The following is a 26,317-nucleotide window of genomic DNA, read 5'->3' as shown; positions in this document are numbered from 1 at the left end:
GACAGATCGGCCAGTTCCATCGCAGGGCAGACACACAAACACCATTCACACCTAGGGCAATTACGATCCCAGACTAATGTGACTTATGTGGGGACGTAGAAATCCAAGCAGAACCTTGATTTTATTTGAATGATTTATATAATGTTTGGGATTCAAACAATTAGGGTAGTAAGCTTGGCACTTAAATGTTTTAATGATTTTAGAGAATGTCAGATATAGAGTGTTAGATTTAGAAAACAGGCCCTGGGCTCTGTAAAGGCATGGCACTTAAATGTTTTAATAATTAAGAATGTTAGATATAGAAAATAGGCCCTGGGCTTTGCAAAGCGGGCTTGAAACAATTTAAATTGTTTTGGCGCTATAATCAAATAAATAAAATTGAATTAAATTAAAACATGACCCAGTTTTAAAATAAATGTAGATCCTGTTAGTATATAGACGTTGCTTCATTACAACTGCAGAATGAAGAGGCTGAAAAGTTGTCCTTTGTAGCTGGTTATTATCCTTTGGCATTACATAATTAAGATTCAGACGTGCCATTTTAGTGAATCTCTTTAATGTAACTACTGTCTATGAACCTATTGCCTATTGAATGAAATACGTATTTTATACATTTAATTCTATTTTTCACCTTTCATTTTATGCTTCATTTAACATTTCTGTGCTCAAACACTTTTTATGCTAATATACACATAGATGTCAAGATGGCGGCGCGCACAGATGCGGTGGCTCCTCGCTCTCCAGTGTGGTGCTTTGTTTATACCGTTTTGTACTTGTTTTTTGTGTTAGTTAGTCGAGATAGCCGCCAGGACATAATTGACTACGAATTCCAAATGTTGTTGTATGCAATTGACAATGATTTTTCTTTCTCTCTTTCTCTCTCTCTCTCTCTCTCTCTCTCTCTCTCTCTCTCTTCCTGTTCTCTGTGGGGGGATAGGCTGTTACTGACTCATCATATACGTAGTCATTTATGTCTCAGTAGATATGATACAGTAGGCTAATGAGCGTCAATGTGGAGGTGTCTCTTTGATTTTACTTCAGTGACATTATTTTGTTAGTTGCTTTGTGGACCCTTTTGGATTTGTCAAACTGCTAAATGTGTGTTTTCAGTCTTTTTATATTCCTCTGTTGAACAAGTGTTTGGTTAATCTGATTCAGCAGGATAACTGAATGTTCATTAATGAATGAATATCACCAATAAAATGTCATTTTATTAAAAAATGTTCTAGTGAATAATCATATTGTTTGTTAGGATACTTTTGAGTATTTTTGAGTGAACACAAATTGATTTGAAGGTTTGGCAGTTATCTTTATTCTCATTAGTTTTCTCAAACAGGTTTTAGGTGTGTTTGGTCTGTTGCTTTCTTGGTCTTATACGAATCTCTGCAGTTTCTCCTGGTCCATCAGGCCTGAGTAGGGTGACATAAGTGCACATGCGCTGGTAATGAGGGGTAGTAAATAACAACGGTAACCGGTGGGAGCCCCCTAGGCCCACATTTAAGGGAGCTGAACCTGAGCGTGGGACCAAAAAAACTGAAAAGTCACCATTACACTGATTGTGGCTGTGGCTTTTGTAAAACGCTGACACCTTTTGGTCACACGTGCGAAGGACTTCCACACAGCTCCCCCGAGTCTTTACCCCAAGGAAACTGTCGCACACAAACAGACACATTCACACACACACACGTTGTGGTGGTCACATATATAGAGGTCTTCCATGCGTCTACCCTGAGTCCTTACATTAGTAAACGAACACACTCACACATAGGCAGAGATACACACAAGAACTCTCACTCACACACACATACACACTCACACATATACACACACTCACACATATATAGAGATACACAAAATAACTCTCTCTCTCACACACACACACACAAACCAAGGGGGTCACATGTGTGAAGGTCTTCCATGTGTCTTGTCTGAGTCCTTGTCCAAGGAAACTCACACATATAAACACACACACGCACGTTCTGGTGGATCCATAAAACACTAGAAATGTAGGTCACCTGCTCTTTAAAAACTGTTCCCTTTTGACAGTTGAACCGTCCAAGGAAGGCACACAGAGAGCTCACCCCACATGCCACCACTCCACATGGCCGCGCCAGCATCAAAATGATCGCACTAGAGAGGGCCTTTCACCTATTTATGGCACCTGCCAGCCACCGTAGCTTCTCCAACATGCTTGGAAAGGAGAAGTATTCAGTGGGTTGCAATCTGCAGCTTCACCACTAGATGCCACTAAATATAACATTATGTACCCTTAACACAATAACATCAACAATAACTAGAGATGTGATTGTAAGTGTGATTGTTCAACAGGCAAGCAGGGGGATCGCGAAACATTAACCCACACAGATCAGAATGGATGAAAGCAGTGCACAGGAAATTGTGCCAGAGTGTGTTGAACAAATTAATACAGAACACACCTACATAGATGAATACAGACATCTCTATATTAATCATCACATTACCATCAACATCAATCAGCATCTCCCCTGCAGAGACTGGGGTGCACATGCGCATATCACATAAATGTGCATTTTGTTTATCAAGAAATTGTATGTATACGAGAGCAATCTGTTAGGGTACTCTTGTATATTCTGCTTAACAAAGTATGTGTGCACATGTGATTTGTAGACAGATGGGTGATGAATGCAGTGGCTAGTGAGCACACATAACAAAGCCAGCTGCCTTTGCTAATGTTGTATTTTTATCTACTTATGACTGTATAGACATAAAACAGACAACAAATAGAGGTAGCAGTTAGACGAGAAGGCTGCCATCCGGCAGAAGGGCCCTTTTCCGAGAAATCACGTGGCAGACATGCCTTTTCTGATAAATCATGTGGCAGACATGCCTTTTCTTAAAAACCCCGTTGCAAAGATACCTTTCCTGATAAATCATGTGGCAGACATACCTTTTCTTATAAATCACGTGACAAACATGGCCTCTCTGAAAAACCACATATCAGACATACCAAGGCGCTTTTGAGGGCGTCTGAGGATTTTGACTGCGTCACGGGCCTTCATGGCCTCCAGATAGGCGCCTCTGAGGGGTCATGGCGGGGCCAGGGGTTCCTAGATGCTTCCGAACATCTAGGTAGTTTCCAGACACCATACCTGAAAGCGCTGAGACACCTGTTATCACAGGAAACTGTGCAATATGCACGCTGGCAAAATGGATGCAATATGCATGCTGGTAAAATAGATGTACCAATCGTCCCCTCCCTCGATGTGGTTAAAACTGATGAAGTAAACAAGAACAGAGAAGAATAAAGGGGGTAATATCTATAAAAAGGGCACGGGGACTTAGTCCTCAGGTTTTCTACTTCGATCGCTCATGCCATATGCTTAGAGTCTTTGAGATGCTCCAAGGACCAGCTCAGCAGTTGATTTCTCTTAATTAAACTGTTCAGTATATTCATACCTATTTGCCTTGAAAAGTTTCTGGAGAACTCTTAGAATTTTCCACAACACTTCCTTAATAAACAAGTTGAGCTGGTTTGACTCTTCACTGGTTAACGACAGGGACAGAAGGATTTATGTTGTGCGAGAGGGACAGAAAAGTGGGCACTAGGCATGTACAAACAGTACTGGAAAATGGACGATCACTCAAGGGAGATTTATAAAGGAGCTGTAGTCATCTGGTGAAAGGGCAAGCTATAATATAAGGGTTTATCATTTATCATCTCTTTGGGTGCCATGTAGTAGTTTCGTTTTCGGGGAACTTGGGCAGGAAGCTTAACTCTTCTACAGACAACTGGTTTACACTTATGTTCAATGTGCTGAATTTAAGTTTCATTTTCCGGGAACTTGAGCGAGAGGTGTTACTGGTAGGTCTGGTTTGGAATGTAGAATGTCCTGTACATGTAAGCTAATACCCGTTGCCATAGCTTGAACAAGGTGAACTTTAATGCGTTTGGAAGTTCGAAAGGAAAAGTTCTATCAGACAAATTCTACATTAAACATAAGCTTAAGCAAAACAGCTAAGAAGAAGCAGAAGAATCAACACCTGCCAAACAGTAAGTTATTCACTCCATCCAGTTTTATTGCGTATTTCTTACTGAATAAACTGCGCGTAAAATAGAGAAAAACGTAATGTTAAATTACAACTTTTGTACCTGCTTCTTCTGCGCAGTCTGTCTCAACCACTGTCACTGCTTGTCCCAGTCCTTTGGTGTCAGGTGAATACACCTGTCAACTTTTACGGATTTATGGCAGAAATTATGGATTTCTCCCATTTAAATTTCTTACGGTAATTATACGGAGTGATTGACGCGGTTGGTAGTATATGACACCACCTTTATGCCACAAAAGCGATTCAGGCCTTATAAATTATACATTTTCTAAAAGCTGATGTTATGAGAATTTCATTTCATTCCTGTATTGATCACAATAGTTTGCATTTTACCCCGTTTCGAACGCACCCTTTGTTTCCTTGAACATCATGAATACACGTGATAGAGGCCCATATTGTATGAGGCGGTTGTCTCGGTTGGTACATGAGAGCCCCTATATGCCACGAAATCAACTATACAAATTGAGTCTGTGGTGTCCAGCCCCTGCAACTTAAAAAAACCACAGCACCTGGATGGAGAGAAACGAAAATCACAAAAGTTCCCACAATGTTTTTGTCATTTTCAGTGCAAAAAAAACGAATTGCAAAATCGTGGAGGGACTGGTTATTTTAGCACATATTTGTTATATCTGTTTTCGACAGATAACAGACAGATATGCAAAAATTCAAAGTTTATTCAAGTGATTATCTTAATTTAGCTCAATCTTAATTCCAGTGGTTTAGATGAATTGTAAATTAAGGTTATACTGTTATATTGCAATTGGTTTAATCTTCTGCAGTGAGGCTTGTGTTGCTGGGGAAGAATGAACTGGACAATGGCCGAGTGGGAAACCTCATCCTTGGAAGAGATGCATTTCAGACTAACCTTGAGGTTTGTGAAGAACATGTAAGTGAGAGAGTCAGAGGACAGGTGGAGGGAAGACCCATCACAGTCATTAACACTCCTGACCTGTTTCATCCCCAACGCACACAACATGAGCTCTCTGTGGCAGTGAAAGACTGTGTGGCCCAGTCTGCTCCAGGGCCTCATGTATTTCTACTGGTGCTGCAGCCTGACAGCTTCTCAGAGGAGGACAGACACAAAGTGAAAGCCATACTGAACTTGTTCAGCGATGAGGCCATGAACTATACCATTGTACTAACCACTACTGTTAGAAGTGCGCGGCATGTCTCTTCAGCTTACACTGGTGAAAAGGAAGACCATTTAGGCCTGATCATACAGGAGTGTAAGATGAGGTATCAAATATTTGATGAGATTAACAGATTCAGCCAGGTCCTTAAACTCTTTGAGAAGATAGACAAGATGATGGAGGAGAATGGGAGAAGACATCTCACTTGTGAGGAAATTGGGGTGATACCCGGGGGCTCATTTCTTCCAGAGAGCAAACAGAAAGCAAAAAGAGGAAGAGAGAGTGATTCTCATAAAGAGGGAGAATGGAAGAAGAAGAAAACAGGTAGGACACTATGATACATAACTTATAAAATGTCTACATTTCCATTAAAAAAGTGTTTGAAAATACTGTTATGAATGAAGAATTACAAGCTACATACAAGAACATACAAGCTACTGATAGTGTCATCCTTCCATGGTAAATACTGTGTCACATCCATCTGTTCCACAAATTAAATTATGGTGAGAAATAATAAAACATCTTAAGGAGTTCTTTAATAGTTAGTTCAATAGCTGAATGATCACAATGGTTATAGTCAAACCTGTCTTGATACTGTGGTCAGATGTGGCAAAAAGACATGGACTTTCACATGAACTATCCCTATAGGTAATTGCCAAAGAAGAGATATTGATTATGGTCTTATGGTCTTTTCATTTATAGAGATTAACGAGATTTCAGCCATACAGCAAGCACAAGAAGTCATGGCAGAGGTTCAACACAGACTTGAAAAGAACATCAAAAACCATGCCAAGACCAACAAAGAATTCATGAACTTCATCAGGTACATTGCCTGTTTCAGTAAAATAGCACTAATTAACATGCATGATAATGTTTTCCTGAATCTGCTGTTAATTAGAACAAACTATCTATCTATGATTTGTTTTGTTGCTGTTAATTACAACAAACTATCTATCTATCTATGACTTGTTTGTTTGTTGTGTCCAGGGACAATATGACAGGTCTGCTAAATAAAACGATACAGAAAACCACTATTGGTGTGTTTGGAAAGACAGGAGATGGTAAAAGCTCCCTGATAAATGCCATCCTAGATGAGGATGAGCTGTTACCGACAGGGACACTCGATGCCTGTACATCAGTCATCATACAAGTGGAGGCTGGGGCTGAGAGAGACCAGTACACAGCAACTGTTGAATTCATCTCAAAAGAGGTTTCTTATAACTGTTACATTACCACTGTCATACTGTAATGTTAAACTCACATCCTATTTTAAAATGAATACTTAAAAATACTTCATGTTCATTTGTAGGCCTGGGAAAATGAGCTAAAGAGCCTTCTAGGTTTTCTAGCGGAACGAAAGGAGAGGGATGAAACCATCTGCAAAATGGCAGAAGACAAGATCGAAGCACTGTATGGAAAGAATGCAACTGGAAAAAGCTTTGATGAACTCATGAACGACGATCATTCACCAGTTATTGCAGCCATGCTCAAGTCAAACACTAAAACCATCTCAAAGTTTCAGGTTAGTAACAGTTTTTGTAGCTGTAGATTGTAATTATATGTGAGTTCAAGTGAGTTTATTTACAGCTCATATTTGTGAAAAATTATTCTAATTCCATGCTCAAACAGGCCTCAGATCTCTCTGAAGCAATCGGGCCTTATATTGAACATCATGAGTCTGATCTTGGGGGATTCTATTGGCCAGTAGTGAAGACTGTGAGAATCAAAGTGCCAGATCACAAAGGGCTTCTACAGAACATCGTGCTAGTTGATCTCCCTGGAAATGGAGACTGCAATCAGACCAGAGACGAGATGTGGAAATCAGTAAGTGCTCACTGTAGTGCTCTTTGTCACAAACTGAAGGAGATTCTGGATGCATGTTAGCGCCAACTTATTTGAATGAAACAAATAACTTAAAGGAACTCACAGGATTCTTGTGTCAGATCTCAAGTTTAGACACCATATTGACAGTACAATTCCGCACCCAATCAAACAAGTGAAAATGAGGAGTATTGATACAAATCAGAAGAAAGCCAGATAAGGCAAAAACAGGTGCAGTTAATGATTTGACTACCAAGGTTGACTGAGGGACAGCAATATAAACAAACCCAACATAGAATGACCAGCAGGGGGGGGGGAGAACCAGGGTGAACCAATGTCATATTTGGAAAGTGAATTTTTTTTGGGGGGGGATATAGTTCATGATTTCAATACACTGACAATTTATATAGGTACAGACACCTATTTTATTTTTCATACTGAATAGATGAAAAGGGTTTGGATTATACTGAACTACTTGTTTGTAATCTATTCCATTAAACCAAATAAACAACAAAAACAATATTTTTTCCCCCAGATGTTAAGGGAGTGCACAGCTGTTTGGGTTGTGAGTGATATCAATCGAGCCGCATCTGACAAGGCAGCCTGGGAGATCCTGAAGAGCAGCATGACAGATATGGTACAGGGAGGGGCATGCACTCGCATCACTTTCATCTGCACCAAAACTGATAATATGGATCCCCAGTCTTACATTAGATCAAAAAGGTCAGTCTTTCTTTTTAACCTCAATTTTTTTTCTATGTAATTGTATGCAGTACTAAATAGTTTGTTCCGTGTATTATTAGTTTGGTTTATTAGGTTTTTGGGTTTAAAACATTATGCAGAAAACTATAAAAATGACATATTTGATTTTCACCACACTTAGACTGAACAATAGAGATCTACAAATCACAGCGGAAAATGTAAGTGAAAAATTGATACAAACCGACAACACTTCATTAGATGATAGATCTATGCCAGATAAAATACAAAGTTAATTATTATTTCCCTATTTCCCAGGTGTCAGAGAGAAAGTATAAATGCATACAGCACAGGAATAACATGGCTAAGAATCGATTGAAACAAACCTTTGAAAAACAGTGTCAACTCCAGGTATTTTTCTCAGCCAGGGGGTGTTTTGATAGATTTCTGTGATCATATAGCTGGCTCATTGACCAATTGTGAATTTTTTTTCAGAAATATTACATCAGACGCTTTTCAGTGTTCACTGTAAGTTCACGGGAGTTCTGCTCAAAGGAGCCATATCTGAAACAGGAGGACACAGGTAGAGCATCATCAGTTTTAGTAGTTGTCTCTTTTTTCCATTAGAGGAGTCTGTGCTGTTTTTCATCATCACCCATAAAGGGAGTTTATTTATTTCATGAAGTGAGCACACTTGTCAATGTAGTCATTATAGCTGACAAAGACACTATGTATTTTCTTAATTGATTTCTTTGGGGAAAAAACCCGCTAGAGATACCAAAGCTGAGAGAGGTGCTGAGGAGATTTAACCACAGTCACGCCAACAGAGTGGCCTCACAGTATTTTACAAGTGCCACAGGGATCCTGTCCCTCATACAGACATCCAAAGATAACAACGCAGAGATGGTAAGTGTCACCATTAATGAAGGTGTCCTTGTGTTGTCTGTAAATTAGTCTTATCTTGATGAGAAACTCAGATGGTTCTGTGGTATGTGTTTCAGAATATGGACAAAGTAAAGCTGCACAATGAGCTGAATAAGAAGCTGGATGATGAACTGAAATGTCTACGGGTTAAACATTTAGAGCCATGTTACGATGAACTGGAGAAGTGCCTCTCAGTTGGAGTTAAGAAGTCAGAGAGGAAATGTGCTGAAATAACCAAGAAAAACGTGGATGTACCAGTAAGCACTACTACTTGGCAGATTAAGTTATTTTATGGTATTATATTTAAAACTGCTACAGATCTACCATGCTTTAATCCACACACATTTAATGAATTAAACATTCAATATAATTTCCTTAGGTTGAAAAAAATGGATGTGGATACCATCAGACTCTATCCGCCTTGTGCAGAAATAAAGGTTACTTCAGGTCAGGAGATGGAGAAACAAGAGACCTGAACAAGTCTTTGGCTGAAATTATGTATGAAAGCATCAATGAAAAGTTTAACGCCTTCTTCCCGTAAGTATTGTTACAGCAGTCTGTACAGTGTTATTCATCCAGAGCCTCCCTGTGTGACATGTGTCCAATGTTATGTGTGCAGAAATGAAGGTGAGGGTCATGATGAAGGGTCAGTACGGGAGAAGGTCGAACGATTCAGTGTCTGCTCGATCAGTGTCACTGAGGGCTACAGCAACCCTGCAGCAATGACTCACATTCTGAGGTTCTTAAAAGCTGAGGTAAGTGAGAGTGTTTACCCCGCTCCATCTCTATCTTTTTGGTCAATATATCACCAAACACCTAGAAAAAATAAGAACTGGCCACAATATGCTATAAGTACAGTAAAAATATCACTTCCACATCCAATGGCTATGGGGGAAAACACACACTTCATCATTCGTTTGTAAAATGAATTTCCCTATTATGTGTCTGTGACGGAGTGAAATATTCACCGTCACTTTAAATAGCGCAGAAAGACGTTGGGGAAATTGTTTGGGTTTTATGTGAGTGCTTGATGAACGGTTTGACCAGGGTGAGGTAATTAAGTATCTGTCTTTGTTTGTTTGTTTTGGGAAAAGTTGTTAGTGTTACATGTTAAAGTTCGTTCTGTCTGTCACCTGCCGGCAGTTTAATAAATCTGCACCTTTTGGACTACTTAAAACACATTCTCCTGGTTACTGCCTCCGCCGCTCAACAACTCTACTTCACAGTGTCCCACATTTTACTAGTGTGGTGAAACAATTAACATTCCATGAATTAATTTAACTTTAGTGAAGTTGCCATGTATGTTCACAGTGTAGGTCCACTATAAAGGCTTATTGCTTCATTTGGAAACTTCTGTTGGCCTTCTAGTACTGTTTCATTAGTACTCTCTAGTACTTGCACTGTTGTACAAACCTACACGTTTACTCGAAGACGAGGAATGCATAACGATGCATTATGTGGTCATTTTCCTAGAATGTATAAACTAAATGTACTGAAAGTGAAAAACTTGTTTTGAAAGGCTAAAATTATGTGATGCAAGATAGTAAGGGAAAATAAAGGAGGAAAATGGAAATCCACGCTTCTTAAAACACTTTTCAGTCTCACAACCACTTGTTTTTGAGGCTCTGAATGGAAGCGTTTTTCTTTTTAACTGGAATTTGGTGTTTCTTTAGTAATGCTAATTGATAGTTGGCCAAAAAAAGAAAGCAATAATGTTTTCAAAATATACTATTGTTTTCTGAATGCAATATTTCATTTATTTCTCATGAAAATATACAGGAAGCCAAGCTGAAGCATTTGATATATAGAGAAATTGCGCAACAAAAGAAGGAAATATATGCATCAATCACAGATACCATCAAAGAAGAGATGGGTCCTGGCTACAACAGTAAGACAGTGGAATTGTGGTTAATTCCTCAAATACTTATTTGAAGATTATGTAATTTCGGTAATGAAAACCAAATGTTCCTTGTTTGGCTGCAGAGGCTGAAAAATGTGTTGGACCGAGATCCATGGCGGAGAAGCAGAGAGTACTGAAACAACACACTGAGTCACTAAAGCACACCATGTTCAAGAAAGCAAAGAACAGGATGCTGACTGCGTTCAGATATCTGACGGTTTGTTCACTTTTACATGTGAAGTTCAAAAATGAAAATTCTTTAGAATTTTAGAATTCTTTTGGAAGATTCAGTTACTCAGGTGAATCGATTACTTCGGGAATCTTTAAACAAAATGTTTGTGTGACTTGAATCTTTTTTTCCTTTCCTTGCAAGAAACAAATCGAGATGATGTTGGAAGAGAATCTACAGGAAGCTTTGGCTCATGCACGGACTGAATCCAACTTCCCGTTTATCATGGGTAAGTCAGGATCTCCACAGATCTTAATCATATCCCATATCGATCTGCCTGAACAGTAAACTCACATTCCAAAGCCTTGCTTGGACACTGATGTTTGTAAATCTGATCAAAATGCTTTCTCGGGGTCTATGGCGCTGGGATCATTCAGCTGTCAGAAATCACACGAGAAAGACGATTGACTGTGTTCTTCTTTGTTGTAGATGTCAGCGCTGAAATTAGAGAGCTGGAGAGGTTATCTGCCCTAACTGATGAATAACAGCGGCAAGAATCTAATGAAGAGTTGATGCGGAAAACAGGTTTTTGTGTAGCCATGTAAATGTTCATGGCTGGGCAGACAGTGCAGAAAATTACATATATAAATCTTTGATAGATCATCTAGATACAATGTGTTAAAAACTAGTGAGATATGGCTAGGATGGTCAGTCTTTGTCAAGAAGGTCTGTGGTTCAACTGTCTCTTAGAACTCTCTAGATCGACATAAACAACACGTCATTTGTTTCAGTACGTCTCTGAGTACTCTATGAACATCAGTCTCAGCTGGTAAAAGGCAGGGAAACACACTGGACAGATCGCCAGTCCATCGCAGGGCAGACACACAAACACATTCACACCTAGGGGCAATTTACTATCTCCAGACTAATGTGACTTATGTGGGGACCGTAGAAATCCAAGCAGACCCTTGATTTTATTTGAATGATTTATATAATTGTTTGGGACTTAACAATTAGGGTAGTAAGCTTGGCACTTAAATGTTTTAATGATTTTAGAATGTCAGATATAGAGTGTTAGATTTAGAAAACAGGCCCTGGGCTCTGTAAAGGCATGGCACTTAAATGTTTTAATAATTTAAGAATGTTAGATATAGAAAATAGGCCCTGGGCTTTGTAAAGCGGCTTGAAACTATTTTATTGTTTTGGCGCTATATCAATAAAATAAAATTGAATTAAATTGAAAACATGACCCAGTTTAAAATAAATGTAGATCCTGTTAGTATATAGAGTTTGCTTCATTACAAGTGCAGAATGAAGAGGCTGAAAAGTTGTCCTTTGTAGCTGATTATTACTCACTTTGGCATTACATAATTAAGATTCAGACGTGCCATTTTAGTGAATCTCTTTAATGTAACTACTGTCTATGAACCTATTGCCTATTGAATGAAATACGTATTTTATACATTTAATTCTATTTTTCACCTTTCATTTTATGCTTCATTTAACATTTCTGTGCGCAAACATTTTTGATGCCAATATACACATAGATGTCAAGATGGCGGCGCGCACAGGTGCGGTGGCTCCTTGCTTTCCAGGGTGGTGTTTTGTTTGTACCATTTTGTACTTGTTTTTTGTGTTAGTTAGTCGAGATATGCATTGCAAGCTACGTCTACAGCCGCCAGGACATAATTGACTACGAATTCCAAATGTCGTTGTATACAATGGACAATGATTTTTCTTTCTCTCTCTCTCTCTTCCTGTTCTCTGTGTGGGGATAGGCTCTTACTGACTCATCATATACGTAGTCATTTGTGTCTCAGTAGATATGATACAGTAGGCTAATGAGTGCCAATGTGGAGGTGTCTCTGTGATTTTACTTCAGTGACATTATTTTGTTAGTTGCTTTATGCACCCTCTTGGATTTGTCAAACTGCTAAATGTGTGTTTTCAGTCTTTTTTATATTCTCTGTAAACAAGGGGTTTTGGTTAATCTGATTCAGCAGGATAACTGAATGTTCATTAATGAATGAATATCACCAGATGAAAACCAATAAAATGTTATTTTATTAACAAATGTTCTAGTGAATAATCATATTGTTTGTTAGGATACTTTTGAGTATTTTTGAGTGAACACAATTGATTTGAAGGGTTTGGCAGTTATTTTACTCTCATAGTTTCTCAAACAGGTTTTAGGTATGTTTGGTCTGTTGCTTTCTGGGTGTTATATGAATCCCTGCAGTTTCTCCTGGTCCATCAGGGCCTGAGTAGGGTGACATAAGTGCACATGCGCTGGTAATGAGGGGTAGTAAATCACACGGTAACCGGCGGAGCCCCTGGGCCACATTTGGAGAACTGAACTGAGCGCGGACCAAAAAAACTGAAAGTCACCATTACACTGATTTGTGGCTGTGGCTTTTGTATAAACGCTGACACCTTTTGGTCACACGTGCGAATGACTTCCACACAGCTCCCCCGAGTCTTTACCCCAAGGAAACTGTCGCACACAAACAGACACATTCACACACACACACGTTGTGGTGGTCACATATGTGGAGGTCATCCATGCGTCTACCCTGAGTCCTTACATTAATAAACTAACACACTCACACATAGGTAGAGATACACACAAGAACTCTCACTCACACACACATACACACTCACACATATACACACACTCACACATATATAGAGATACACAAAATAACTCTCTCACACACACACACACACAAACCAAGAGGGTCACATGTGTGAAGGTCTTCCATGTGTCTTGTCTGAGTCCTTGTCCAAGGAAACTCACATATAAACACACACACGCACGTTCTGGTGGATCCATAAAACACTACAAATGTAGGCCACCTGCTCTTTAAAAACAGTTCCCTTTTGACAGTTGAACTGTCCAAGGAATGCACAGAGAGCTTACCCCACATGCCACCACTCCACACGGCCGAGCAAACATCAAAATGATCCCACTAGAGAGAGCCTTTCACCTTTTTATGGCACCTGCCAGCCACCGTAGCTACTCCAACATGCTTGGAAAGGAGAAGTATTCAGTGGGTTGCAATCTGCAGCCTCATCACTAGATGCCACTAAATAATGCATGTTGTGCCCTTAACACAATAACATCAACAATAACTAGAGATGTTATATTGAAGTGTGATTGCTCAACAGCAGCAGGTGATCGCAAACATTAGCCACACAGATCAGACATGGGAATGAAAGCAGTGCACAGGAAATTGCGCCAGAGTGTGTTGAACAAATTATACAAGAACACACCTACATCGATGAATACTGACATCTCTATATTAATCATCACATTACCATACCCTCAACATCAATCAGCTTCTCCCCCGCAGAGACTTGGGTGCACACGCCTGTTTTGTTTGTATTGTAGGTTCTTCAATAAACAAACCGAGAGGTTGAGGTAATTTGAAGAGAATGTTCTTTATACGTCTAGTATGCAACAGGCTTACAATATGAACCATGCGACTTCATCAGTTAACATCTAGTATAGCTCTGCGCATGCGCCATCTAGCTGATGGTCATAGGCTTAACTGAACATAGCCAATTCATTATATGTTCATATCATTACATCTCCCTTTCTTAACATAAAAGTATACTTTCATCAAGACAGCACTCATATCTCAACTAATGAGTAGCTTGACTTTAACTGTTACTCTTAATGCATTCCAGTTTAAACTCTGAACTCTTAAATACTGAAAGAGAGATTATGTCATATTACTCATAACTTTTCTACTAAACAAGGATTGAAAAACACACTTTATGAATTACTTTAATTCCGTTTTAATCCGTTTCGGCTCATTTTGTTCACCCACAGGTAGATTGATGGCTTAAAATGAGTGAATAATATGTGCCACAAGTGACCCAAACCTTCTAAGGTTGTTGTTTGCCAGCCATCAACAGAACAGAAGACTAAAAAAACATTGGGCCTCATTCTCGAACGCAGTTAAGAAGAATTTAAGAAGGAATTTCTTCTGAATTGCATTTAGGAAAACATTTGGCATTCATGAAAGTTTTCTCATCTGGGATTTGTTCTGAACTTCAGAAGACTTTCCGAACTCGAAATAGCAGTCGTAATTTGGCCAGTTTTCTCAAATGCAATTCCTTGAGGAATCGCATTTAAGAAAATTCTCCGTGTTAGAAGTGTTAATGAATTTCTGAGAAATCGTTGGTGATTGCGTTCACATCAACTCTACAGACATCCTCGGATTAAAATAATTATAATAATAATAATTACGAGAATATTTGTATCATTAACAATTACGTTTCACATGTATAGTCATGATTCTACGAGGCACCGTGATGTCATAAAATAAATAAAAGGACTACACCAGAATGCTACACTCGTCTAGTGAGCGTCGTTTGGCACTGCCGTCTGTGCAAGTAAGGCAATCCAGAATTTTAATTTGTAGTTCCACGTTGGTGGAACGAACTGCCTAGCACCAGAGCAGGGGCGTCCCTCTCTACCTTTAAGAAGCTTTTGAAGACCCAACTCTTCAGAGAGCACCTCCCTTCCTAACTGGCACTTCGACTAGTGCTTAATTTGCACTTACAGCAGTTACATTCCTGCACATTTTCTATTTCGTTTTTCTATTTCTTATGTAAAGTAGTATTTATTGTTACACTAGGTCTCTATTGCTCGTAGCTTGACTGTTCTCTCCCTTGTACGTGGCTTTGGACATAAGCGTCTGCTAAATGACTGAATGTAAATGTGAATGTACACGAACACTGCAAATGTAAGTGAATAAATGAATAAGCACTAAACTCAATCGTTAAAATAGCCATAGTGGAATAGAATGGACACATCTACATCCTGCAACAGTCAGTAGGCTACCTCCACCTCTGCACCGGTAAGTTAGATCTGCGTTTACTTGTGCTCACTTTCCGCTTTGACATGACTCGCTTACGAGTTGCTTTAGTGTGGACTCGGTAGATTCCGACCGCACACGTCACTACGGTTGCGTGCGTGCCCTTATAAGGAGCTGGCGGGGCGTGTATGTATGCAAATTCAGGAGCACGAGAACGCGCTTTCAATTTAAGAAAACTCTTCTGGTGGAGCACAGCTTAGAACACTTCTGCTGCGTAGGAATACATTTTCAAGCGTTCATGAATTTGGCGGAGGTCTTTTCCTTACGTTGTTTTTCCGAAGCATGTAAGAAACATTTCAGAAGAAACTTCAGAAAATGTTCGAGAATGAGGCCCATTATTTGCAGGCGATTGGGAAGATGAGCGAATTCATTTGACAGGCTACGGAGGTCTGTGTTGAATAGGGGGGCGTGGCCGGAGCGGAGTTCAGCACAGACGTGACATTTTCTCAGTGGTTTTGTTTTCTAATTAATGCTTGTTCATCGTTGCGATCGTTGTTATGTTTATAAGAAAGAAATACAGCCTTGCAGGACAAAATACAGGGTAATTTGGGCGATTTTGATGCACAAAATGATGTTTCCGTCTGAAAGTTGCAATTCTGTTTCAAACGGTACATTCTGCGAATTCCGTCCGTTTTCTGTTATCGCCGAAATTTTCTCCCCGCGTACCCCCTGAACCACTTCGCGTACCCCTGGGGGTACGCGTACCCCAGTTTGGGAACCGATGCTGTACAGCAGGGGTTTTCAACTGGTTTTGTCCCAGGGACCACCATTCTGACCAGAAAGTAATCCACGGCCCACTGATGTGCCAGTGATTCCCAAAACATTTTACAGTCCCGTACCCTTCTTTTTCATGTTTGTAACCGCCGCCACGCCCCCTCCCCCCGCACACATATTCTGCCTATAATACCTGTCAATGTAATGTCTTCGCTGAATATGGGTCTACATCAGTATTTTGGGCAATGCGACTTGGCTATTCAGACATAAATATGTCGACGGGCCCAGGTATATTTATAAAAATTTTAAAAGTCAATGGTGAACTGATCAACATAGGCTCATGTCGCGGACCCCGTGCAATGCCGTCGCGGACCACCAGGGGGCCACGGACCCCTGGTTGAAAACCCCTGCTGTACAGGAACTGGTGCTTCAGATGGTGGCTTCTCTGTTGAGGTTGATTAGCAGCAGCATCAGTCCTCTGATCTGCTTCAGCTGGTGCCATGATATCTCGGCGATTCCTTCTTAGTACAGCGCCATCTTCTGTCTGTCTGTTGTACGACCTTGGTTGAATTTCATTGAGGATTCTGTGTCCATGTATTACTTTTGTCTTTCAGCCTCACGTGGTCACCAGTGTGCAGCTCAGGTAGGTTCTGTGTTCCTCTGTCATAATAGAACTTCTGCTACGCTTTTTGTCAGTTAATATATAGTATAGCTCTGCGCATGCGCCATCTAGCTGATGGTCATAGGCTTAACTGAACATAGCCAAATCATTATATTGTAACGTGCCGGCATAGTCGCCCCATAATGCCGTGCGGCGGGCGCACACTGTTGTACTCTATGTGTTATATACCCTATGTGATGCACTAGCGCACGTTCCCTAACAATGTTCCTTATGGTTCTAAGTACCTGTCGTTGTTATGTGTTGGGACAGAGGTTGTGCAGGTGTGTGACTGTAGCACAGTCTGTTCGTGGTAACTTGCACCAGGGCATAAAGCCCGTGCCATTTTGACTGGGTGTTGTGTTAAGTGTTTAATAAAGAAGCCATAACAAATTCCACACTTCCGTGATTGGTTACAATATGTTCATATCATTACAACGTGCATATCACTTAAATGTGCATTTTGTTTATCAATGCATTGTATGTATACGAGAGCAATCTGTTAGGGTATTCTTGTATATTCTGTTTAACAAAGTATGTGTGCAGTGCACATGTGGTTTGAATACAGGTGCGATGAATACGGTAAACTGCCAGTTCAAAAGAGTGGCTAGTGAGCACACATAACAAAGCCAGCTGCCTTTGCTTCCTTAATTAACAAGTTGAGCTGGTTTGACTCTTCACTGGTTAATGACAGGGAAAGTAGGATTTCTTTTGTTAGAGAGCGAGGAGCAGAAAAGTGGGCACTAGGCATGTTCAAACAAAATGGGTGCGGGATTGGAGAATGGTGACTGATGTCGGTAGACAACTTCAAGTTCCTCAGTGTATTGTTGTGACTACTACGAGACCAGACATGTTGTTGTATTCTAAGTGTGAGCACATCGTTTACTTTATTGATTTAACAAATCCCTTTGGAGGAAGCGCTTGAAAGAGGGAACTTATGTATGCAAAAGTGGTAGTGGAAGCTAGGCAACGAGGTTGGAAAGCCTGCCACACAAGACCAGTGGATATGGGTGTGTCAGGCTTTGTAGCTAAATCAACCACAACACTTCTGTTGGATTTCGGTTTTCAAGGACGATCACTCAAGAGAGCTTTATAAAGGAGCTGTAGTCATCTGGTGAAAGGGCAAGCTATAATATAAGGGTTTATCATTTATCATCTCTTTGGCTGCCATGTAGTAGTTTCGTTTTCGGGGAACTTGGGCAGGAAGCTTAGCTCTTCTACAGACAACTGGTTTACACTTATGTTCAATGTGCTGAATTTAAGTTTCATTTTCCGCGAACTTGAGCGAGAGGTGTTACTTGTAGGTCTGGTTTGGAATGTAGAATGTCCTGTACATGTAAGCTAATACCCGATGCCATAGCCTGAGTAATTCATTTCGTCGTCACCTGAACAAGGTGAACTTAAATGCGTTTGGAAGTTCCAAAGCAAAAGTCTATCAGACAAATTCTTATTCAGTTACATTGAACATAAGCTTAAACAAAACAGCTAGAAGAAGAAGCAGAAGAAGCAACAATTAACCGCCAAACAGTAAGTTATTAACTCCATCCTTTACTGCATGAATTGCACATAAAATAGAGGAAAACAACGCCTAAAGTTAAATTACAACTTTTATACCCGCTTCTTCTGCCCTCTTGATGGTGGTGTAAAGTTATACGTAGTCTGTCTCAACCACTGCCACTGCTTGTCCCAGTCCTTTGGTGTCAGGTGATTAGCCTACACATGTCAACTTTAACGGATTTATTGCAGTAATTATGGATTTCTCCCATTTAAATAGCTTACGGAAATATATGCTACATGAAATTATACGGAGTGACGCGGTTGGTAGCCTATATGTCACCCCCTTTATGCCACAAAAGCGATTCAGGCCTTATAAATTAAACATTTTCTTACAGCTGATGTTATGAGAATTTCATCACTGTATGGAGGGGGCACAAGAGTTTGCATTTTACCCCGTTTTGAACGCACCCTTTGTTCCCTTAGCTACACTTGAACATCATGAATACACGTGATATAGGCCCATAGTGTATGACGCGGTTGTCTCAGTTGGTACATGAGAGCCCCTATATGCCACGAAATCAACTATACAAATTGAGTCTGTGGTCTCCACCCCCTGCAACTCAGAACACCACAGCACCTGGATTGAGAGAAACAATAATTACAAAAGTTCTCACAATGGTTTTTTTTTTTTTTTTTCATTTTGATTGCAAAAAAACTACAAACGAATTGCAAAATCTTGGAGGGACTGGTTATTTCAGCACGTATTTGAACGGAGGCTGTTTTCGACAGATAACAGATAAATAGGCCAAAATTCATAGTTTCTTCAAGAGATGGAATTTTAATTTAGCTCAATCTTAATTCCAGTGGTTTAGATTAATTGTGAATGAAGGTTATACTGTTATATTGCAATTGGTTTAATCTTCTGCAGTGAGGCTTGTGTTGCTGGGGAAGAATGAACTGGACAATGGTCGAGTGGGAAACCTCATCCTTGGAAGAGATGCATTTCAGACTGAAGCCCTTGAGGTTTGTGAAGAACATGTAAGTGAGAGAGTCAGAGGACAGGTGGAGGGAAGACCCATCACAGTCATTAACACTCCTGACCTGTTTCATCCCCAACACACACAACATGAGCTCTCGGTGGCAGTGAAAGAGTGTGTGGCCCTGTCTGCTCCAGGGCCTCATGTATTTCTACTGGTGCTGCAGCCTGACAGCTTCTCAGAGGAGGACAGACACAAAGTGAAAGCCATACTGAACTTGTTCAGCGATGAGGCCATGAACTATACCATTGTACTAACTACTGTTAGAAGTGCGCGGCATGTCATTACATCTTACGCTGGTGAAAATGAAGACCATTTAGGCCTGATCATACAGGAGTGTAAGATGAGGCATCAAATATTTGATGAGATTAACAGATTCAGTCAGGTCCTTAAACTCTTTGAGAAGATAGACAAGATGATGGAAGAGAATGGGAGAAGACATCTCACCTGTGAGGAAATTGGGGTGATACCAGGGGGCTCATTACTTCCAGAGAGCAAACAGAAAGCAAAAAGAGGAAGAGAGAGTGATTCTCACAAAGACAAAGAATGGAAGAAGAAGAGAACAGGAGGTAGGAACCTGTGATAAATTATTTGTTTAATCGCTTCCATTAAAAAATGACTGTTCTGAATGAAGAATGGCTTTTCTGTGGGTTACCATATGGTCCCATAACAGACAAGTTACTGATAGTGTCATCATTCCATAAATGTGTCACATCCATCTATTCCACAAATTAAATTATGGTGATAAATAATCAAGCAATGGTAATAGCTGAATAGTAACAAGATCAACACGATGGTTTGTTAGTTTTGGAACGTTTTGGTTTTGCACATATCCAAACAGCCCTATGACTTCATCCAATCCATTCACAATCATTCTCATCTGAGTCTTAGATTAAACGATTAGTCAAACCTGTCTGGATACTGTGGTCAGATCTGGCAAAAAGACATGGACTTTCACATTTACTCTCACTACAGGTAATTGTCAAAGAACAGATATTGTTTATGGTCTTATGGTCTTTTCATTTATAGAGATTAAAGAGATTGCAGCCATACAGCAAGCACAAGAAGTCATGGCACAGGTTCAACACAGACTTGAGGAGAAAATCATCCACCATGCCAAGACCAACACAAAATTTATGAACTTCATCAGGTACATTGCCTGTTTCAGTAAAATAGCACTAATTAACATGCATGATAATATTTTCCTGAATCTGCTGTTAATTAAAACAAACTATCTATCTATCTATCTATTTATTTGTATGTATCTGTCTATCTATCTATTTATCTATGACTTGTTTGTTTGTTGTGTCCAGGGACATTATGGCAGATCTGCTAAAGAAAACGATACAAAAAACCACTATTGGTGTGTTTGGAAAGACGGGAGATGGTAAAAGCTCCTTGATAAATGCCATCCTAGATGAGGAGGAGCTGTTACCGACAGGGACACTCGATGCCTGTACATCAGTCATCATACAAGTGGAGGCTGGGTCTGAGAGAGACCAGTACACAGCAACTATTGAATTCATCTCAAAAGAGGTTTCTTACAACTGTTACATTACCACTGTCATACTGTAATGTAACAGCTCACATCCTACGTTTAAAATGAATACTGAAAAATACTTCATGTTCATTTGTAGGCCTGGGAAAATGAGCTAAAGAGCCTTCTAGGTTTTCTAGCAGAACATGAGGAAAGGGATGAAACCATCTGCAAAATGGCAGAAGACAAGATCGAAGCACTGTATGGAGAGAATGCAACTGCAAAAAGCTTTGATGAACTGATGAAGGATGATCGTTCAACAGTTATTGCAGCCCTGCTCAGGTTAACCACTAAAACCATCTCAAAGTTTCAGGTAAGTTACAGTTCTTGTAGCTGTAAATTGTAATTGTATGTGAGTTCAAGTTACTTTATTTACAGCTCATATTTGTGAAAAATTATTACCTTCTAAGTCTAATTCCATGCTCAAACAGGCCTCAGATCTCTCTGAAGAAATCAGGCCTTATATTCAACATCAAGAGTCTGATCTTGGGGGACTCTATTGGCCAGTAGTGAAGACTGTGAGAATCAAAGTGCCAGATCACAAAGGGCTTCTACAGAACATCGTGCTAGTTGATCTCCCTGGAAATGGAGACTGTAATCAGACCAGAGACGAGATGTGGAAATCAGTAAGTGCTCACTGTAGTGCTTTTTGTCACAAACTGAAGGAGATTCTGGATGCATGTGCAGGTTAGCGCACAACTTATTTGAATGAAGCAAATTAGTTACTTACAGGATTCTTGTGTCAGACCTCAGGTTTAGACACCATATTGACAGTACAATTCCACACCCAATCAAACAAGTGAAAATGAGGAGTATTGATACAAAACAGAAAGCCAGAATAAGCTAAAACAGGTGCAGTTAATGATTTGACTACCAAGGTTAACTGAGGGACAGCAGTATAAACAAACCCAACATAGATTGACCAGCAGGAGAGAACCAGGGTGTGACATCATTAAACAAACCATTTTTTACATTCATATACGAATTCATTGATAACATTTATTATTATTCATATGTATTCATGCTATCATTTTAGCAAAGCTACCGGTTCCAATTACATGAAAAAATGTCAAATTTGGCAAGTGAATTTTTTTTTTTGGGAGAAAATATAGTTTATAGTTTCAATACACTGATTAGTTATAAGTTATAAAGCTACAGGCGCCTATTTTATTTTTCATATTGAATAGATAAAACGCGTTTGGATTATACTGAACTAGTTGTTTGTAATGAGAAATCTATTCCATTAAAGTAAACCAAACAAACACCAAAAACAATAACTTTTTTCCCAGATGTTAAGGGAGTGCACAGCTGTTTGGGTTGTGAGTGATATCAATCGAGCCGCATCTGACAAGGCAGCCTGGGAGATCCTGAAGAGCAGCATGACAGATATGGTTCAGGGAGGGGCATGCACTGGCATCACTTTCATCTGCACCAAAACTGATAATATTGATCCCCAGTCTTACATGAGATCATTAAGGTCAGTCTTTTTCATTTTTTATCCTCCATTTTTGTTCTATGTAAGTGTATGCAGTACTAAAGAGTGTGTTCAGCATACTATAAGTTTGGTTTATTAGGTTATTAGGTTTAAAACAGTATGCTGAAAACTACAAATATGACATTTGATTTTCACATCCCTTAAGACTAAAAAATGAAGATCTACAAATCACAGCGGACAATGTAAGTGAAAAACGGATACAAACCGACACCACTTCATTAGATGATAGATCTATGCCAGATGAAATAAAAAGTGATTTATTATTCTCCCCATTTCCCAGGAGTCAGAGAGAAAGCATAAATGCATACAGCACAGGAATAACATGGCCAAGAATCGAGTGAAACAAGCCTTTGAAAAACAGTGTCAACTCCAGGTATTTCTCTCACCCAGGAGGTGTTTGTAAAATATTTTTCTGATCATACAGCTGGCTGATTGACCTATTGTGATTTTTTTCAGAAATATTACATCCAAAGCATTTCAGTGTTTACTGTAAGTTCACGGGAGTTCTGCTCAGAGAAGCCATATCTGAAACAGGAGGACACAGGTAGAGCATCATCAGTTTTAGTACTTAGTAGTAGTCTCTTTTTTCCATTAGAGGAGTGTGTGCTGTTCATCATCACCCATAAAGGGAGTTTGTGTATTTCATGAAGTGAGCGCAAACTAAGCAGATTCACTTGTCAATGTGAAAAGTATAGCTGACAAAGACACTATGTATTTTCTTTATTTCTTTATTTGGAAAAAAACCTGGAAGAGATACCAAAGCTGAGAGAGGTGCTGAGAAGGTTTAACCACAGCCACACAAACAGAGTGGCCTCACAGTATTTTACAAGTGCCACAGGGATCCTGTCCCTCATACAGACATCCAAAGAAAACAATGAGGAGATGGTAAGTGTCACCATTAATGAAGGTGTCCTTGTGTTGTCTGTAAATTAGTCTTATCTTGAGGAGAAACTCAGATGGTTCTGTGGTATGTGTTTCAGAATATGGACAAAGCAAAGCTGCACAATGAGCTGAGGAAGAAGCTGGACGATGAACTGAAATGTCTACGGTTTGATCATTTAGAGCCATGTTACGATGAACTGGAGAAGTACCTCTCAGATGGAGTTAAAAAGTCAGAGAGGAAATGTGCTGAAATAACCAAGAAAAACGTGGATGTACCAGTAAGCACTACTACTTGGCAGATTAAGTTATTTTATGGTATTATATTTAAAACTGCTACAGATCTACCATGCTTTAATCCACACACATTTAAAGAATTAAACATTCACTATAATTTCCTTAGGTTGAAAAAAATGGACGTGGATACCATCAGACACTATCAGCCTTGTGCAGAAATAAAGGTTACTTCAGGTCAAACGATGGAGAAACAAGAGACCTGAACAGGTCTTTGGCTGAAATTATGTATGAAAGCATCAATGAAAAGTTTAATGCCTTGTTCCCGTAAGTATTGTGACAGTAGTCTTAAAAGTGTTATTCATCCACAACCTCTGTGTGTGACATGTCCAATGTTATGTGTTCAGAAATAAAGGGGAAACTAGACTGTCAGTGCGGGAGAAGGTCAAACGATTCAGTATCTTCTCGATCAGTGTCACTGAGGGCTACAGCAACCCTGCCGCAATGACTCACATTCTGAGGTTCTTAAAAGCTGAGGTAAGCGAGAGTGTTTACACCGCTCTATCTCTTTCTTTGTGGTAAATATATCACCAAACACTGAGGTAAAAAAAAAGAAAAACTGGCCACAATATGCTATAAGTACAATAAACATATAAGTACCATTTCTAATGGCTATGGGGGGAAACACACTTCAACATTCGTTTGTAAAATACATTTTCCGATTATGTGTCCCACATTTGACTAGTGTGGTGAAACAATAAACATTCCACAAATTAATTTAACTTTAGTGAAGTTGCCATGTATGTTCCCAGTGTAGCAGTGTGGCTTATTGCTTCATTTGGAAACTTCTGTTGGCCTTCTAGTACTTTTTTATTAGTACTCTCGCACCACTGCACAAACCTACACTTAACGATGCATTATGTTGTCATTTTGCTAGACAACAAAGTGTACTGAAAGTGTTAAACTTGTTTTGAAATGCTAAAATTATTACAAAATTAAGTGATGCAAGATAGTAAGGGAGGACAATGGAAATCCATGCTTCTTAAAACACTCTTCACAGTCTCACAATTACTTGTTTTAGAGGCTCTGAATGGAAGTGTTCCTCTTTTCAACTAGAATTTGGTGTTACTTTAGTAAGGCTGATTAATAGATAGCCAAAAAAAGAAACCAATAATGTTTTCTGAATGCAATATTTAATTGATTTCTCATGAAAATATACAGGAAGGCAAACTGAAGCGTATGATATATAGAGAGATTGCGCAACAAAAGAAGGAAATATATGCATCAATCACAGATACCATCAAAGAAGAGATGCTTCCTGGCTACAACAGTAAGTCAGTGGATTTGTGCTTAATTCCAGAAAGACTTATTTGAAGAGTTATGTGATTATGTAATTTCGGTAATATAAACCAAAGGTTGCTTGTTTGGTTGCAGAGGCTGAAGAATGTGTTGGAACGAGATCCATGTTGGTGAAGCAGAGAGTACTGATACAACATACTGAGTCACTGAAGCACACCATGTTCAACAAAGCAAAGAACAGGATGCTGGTTTCGTTCAGAAATCTGACGGTTTGTTCACTTTTACATGTGAAGTTCAAAAATGAAAATTCTTTAGGATTTCGGAATTCTTTAGGAAGATTCAGTTACTCAGGTGAATCGATTACTTCGGGAATATTTAACCAAATGTTTGTTTGACTTGAATCTTTTTTTTTCTTTCTTTGCAAGAAACTTATCGAGATCATGTTGAGAGAGAACCTACTGGAAGCTATGGCTCATGCACTGACTGAATCCAACTTCCCGTTTAGCTTGGGTAAGTCAGGATCTCCACAGATCTTTATCATAATCTATATCCATCTGCCTGAACAGTAAAGTCACATTCCAAAGCCTTGCTTGGACACTGATGTTTTTAATTCTGATCAAAATGCTTTCTCAGGGGTCTGATCATACAGCTGGTATTAATCACACGAGAAAACACGACTGACTGTGTTCTTCTTTGTTGTAGATGTCAGCATTGAAATTGCAGCACTGGAGATGTTATCTGCCCTAACTGATGAATAACAGCGCCAAGAATCTATTGAAGAGTGGGTTTTTATGTAGCCATGCCATAGAGTGTCAGAAATAGAAAAACAGGCCCTGGACTCTGTAAAGGCTTGGCACTTAAATGTTTTAATAATGTAAGAATGTTAGATATAGAAAACAAGCCCTGGGCTCTGTAAAGCGCCTTGAGACAATTGTATTGTTTGGGCGCTATATAAATTAAATTGCATTGAATTAAATTGAAAACATGACCCAGTTTAAAAATAAATGTAGATCCCGTTAGTAGAGTTTGCTTCATTACAAGTGCAGAATGAAGAGGCTGAAAAGTTGTCCTTTTTAGCTGATTATTACTCACTTTGGCATTACATAATTAAAATTCAGACGTGCTGTTGCAGTGAATCTCTTTAATGTAACTACTGTCTATAAACCTACTGCCTATTCAATGGATTATGTATTATTTTCACTTTTCATTTTATGCTTCATTTAACATTTCTGTGCTCAAACGTTTTTTATGCCAATATACACATAGATGTCAAAATGGCGGCGCGCACAGATGCGGCGGCTCCTTGCTTTCCAGGGTGGTGTTTTGTGTATACCGTTTTGTACTCGTTTTCG

General features: G+C 39.4%; 2 protein-coding genes across 5 annotated transcripts in view; both read left to right on the top strand.

The window, feature by feature from the left end:
• The window catches only part of LOC116220280 (nuclear GTPase SLIP-GC-like), a 36,115-nt gene extending 9,806 nt beyond the window's left edge, over positions 1-26,309 (top strand). Inside the window, exons 11-17 of the mRNA XM_042707511.1 lie at positions 23,534-23,713; positions 23,836-23,993; positions 24,074-24,203; positions 24,888-24,996; positions 25,101-25,234; positions 25,391-25,475; positions 25,668-26,309. Of these exons, the coding sequence (XP_042563445.1) occupies positions 23,534-23,713; positions 23,836-23,993; positions 24,074-24,203; positions 24,888-24,996; positions 25,101-25,234; positions 25,391-25,475; positions 25,668-25,723 (852 nt within the window). The 3' untranslated portion in view covers positions 25,724-26,309. The remainder of the gene's footprint in view (positions 1-23,533; positions 23,714-23,835; positions 23,994-24,073; positions 24,204-24,887; positions 24,997-25,100; positions 25,235-25,390; positions 25,476-25,667) is intronic.
• On the top strand, positions 3,841-12,556 carry LOC116220279 (nuclear GTPase SLIP-GC-like). 4 transcript variants are annotated; one of them, XM_031565907.1, is made up of 18 exons: positions 3,841-3,877; positions 4,866-5,540; positions 5,919-6,039; positions 6,204-6,426; positions 6,526-6,738; positions 6,846-7,040; positions 7,573-7,760; positions 7,921-7,957; positions 8,055-8,147; positions 8,232-8,319; positions 8,509-8,642; positions 8,738-8,917; positions 9,040-9,197; positions 9,280-9,415; positions 10,440-10,548; positions 10,644-10,777; positions 10,934-11,018; positions 11,219-12,556. In XM_031565907.1, exons 1-18 carry the CDS (start codon positions 3,865-3,867, stop codon positions 11,272-11,274), a joined length of 2,838 nt encoding a protein of 945 aa, XP_031421767.1. In that variant the 5' UTR covers positions 3,841-3,864; the 3' UTR covers positions 11,275-12,556. The 4 variants fall into 4 exon arrangements, 3 of the variants coding, with proteins under 3 accessions (XP_031421767.1, XP_031421765.1, XP_031421766.1); XM_031565905.1 differs by lacking the exon at positions 3,841-3,877 and adding an exon at positions 3,906-4,030; XM_031565906.1 differs by lacking the exons at positions 3,841-3,877; positions 8,055-8,147 and adding an exon at positions 3,906-4,030.
• Positions 26,310-26,317: the final 8 nt, after the last annotated feature.

The sequence above is a fragment of the Clupea harengus genome, chromosome 4 (genome assembly GCF_900700415.2).
Source record: "Clupea harengus chromosome 4, Ch_v2.0.2, whole genome shotgun sequence".
Classification (NCBI taxonomy): domain Eukaryota; kingdom Metazoa; phylum Chordata; class Actinopteri; order Clupeiformes; family Clupeidae; genus Clupea; species Clupea harengus.
The sequence above is the reverse complement of the archived record's forward strand: the minus strand, read 5'-3'. Positions and strand labels throughout refer to the sequence as shown.

Coding starts and splice junctions, on each gene's coding strand:
- LOC116220279 (XM_031565905.1), top strand. CDS start 3,922: ATGCGTTTGGAAGTTCGAAAGGAAAAGTTCTATCAGACAAATTCTACA. Junction 6,427..6,525: donor TTGAATTCATCTCAAAAGAG/GTTTCTTATAAC, acceptor GTTCATTTGTAG/GCCTGGGAAAATGAGCTAAA. Junction 7,761..7,920: donor TCTTACATTAGATCAAAAAG/GTCAGTCTTTCT, acceptor CACCACACTTAG/ACTGAACAATAGAGATCTAC.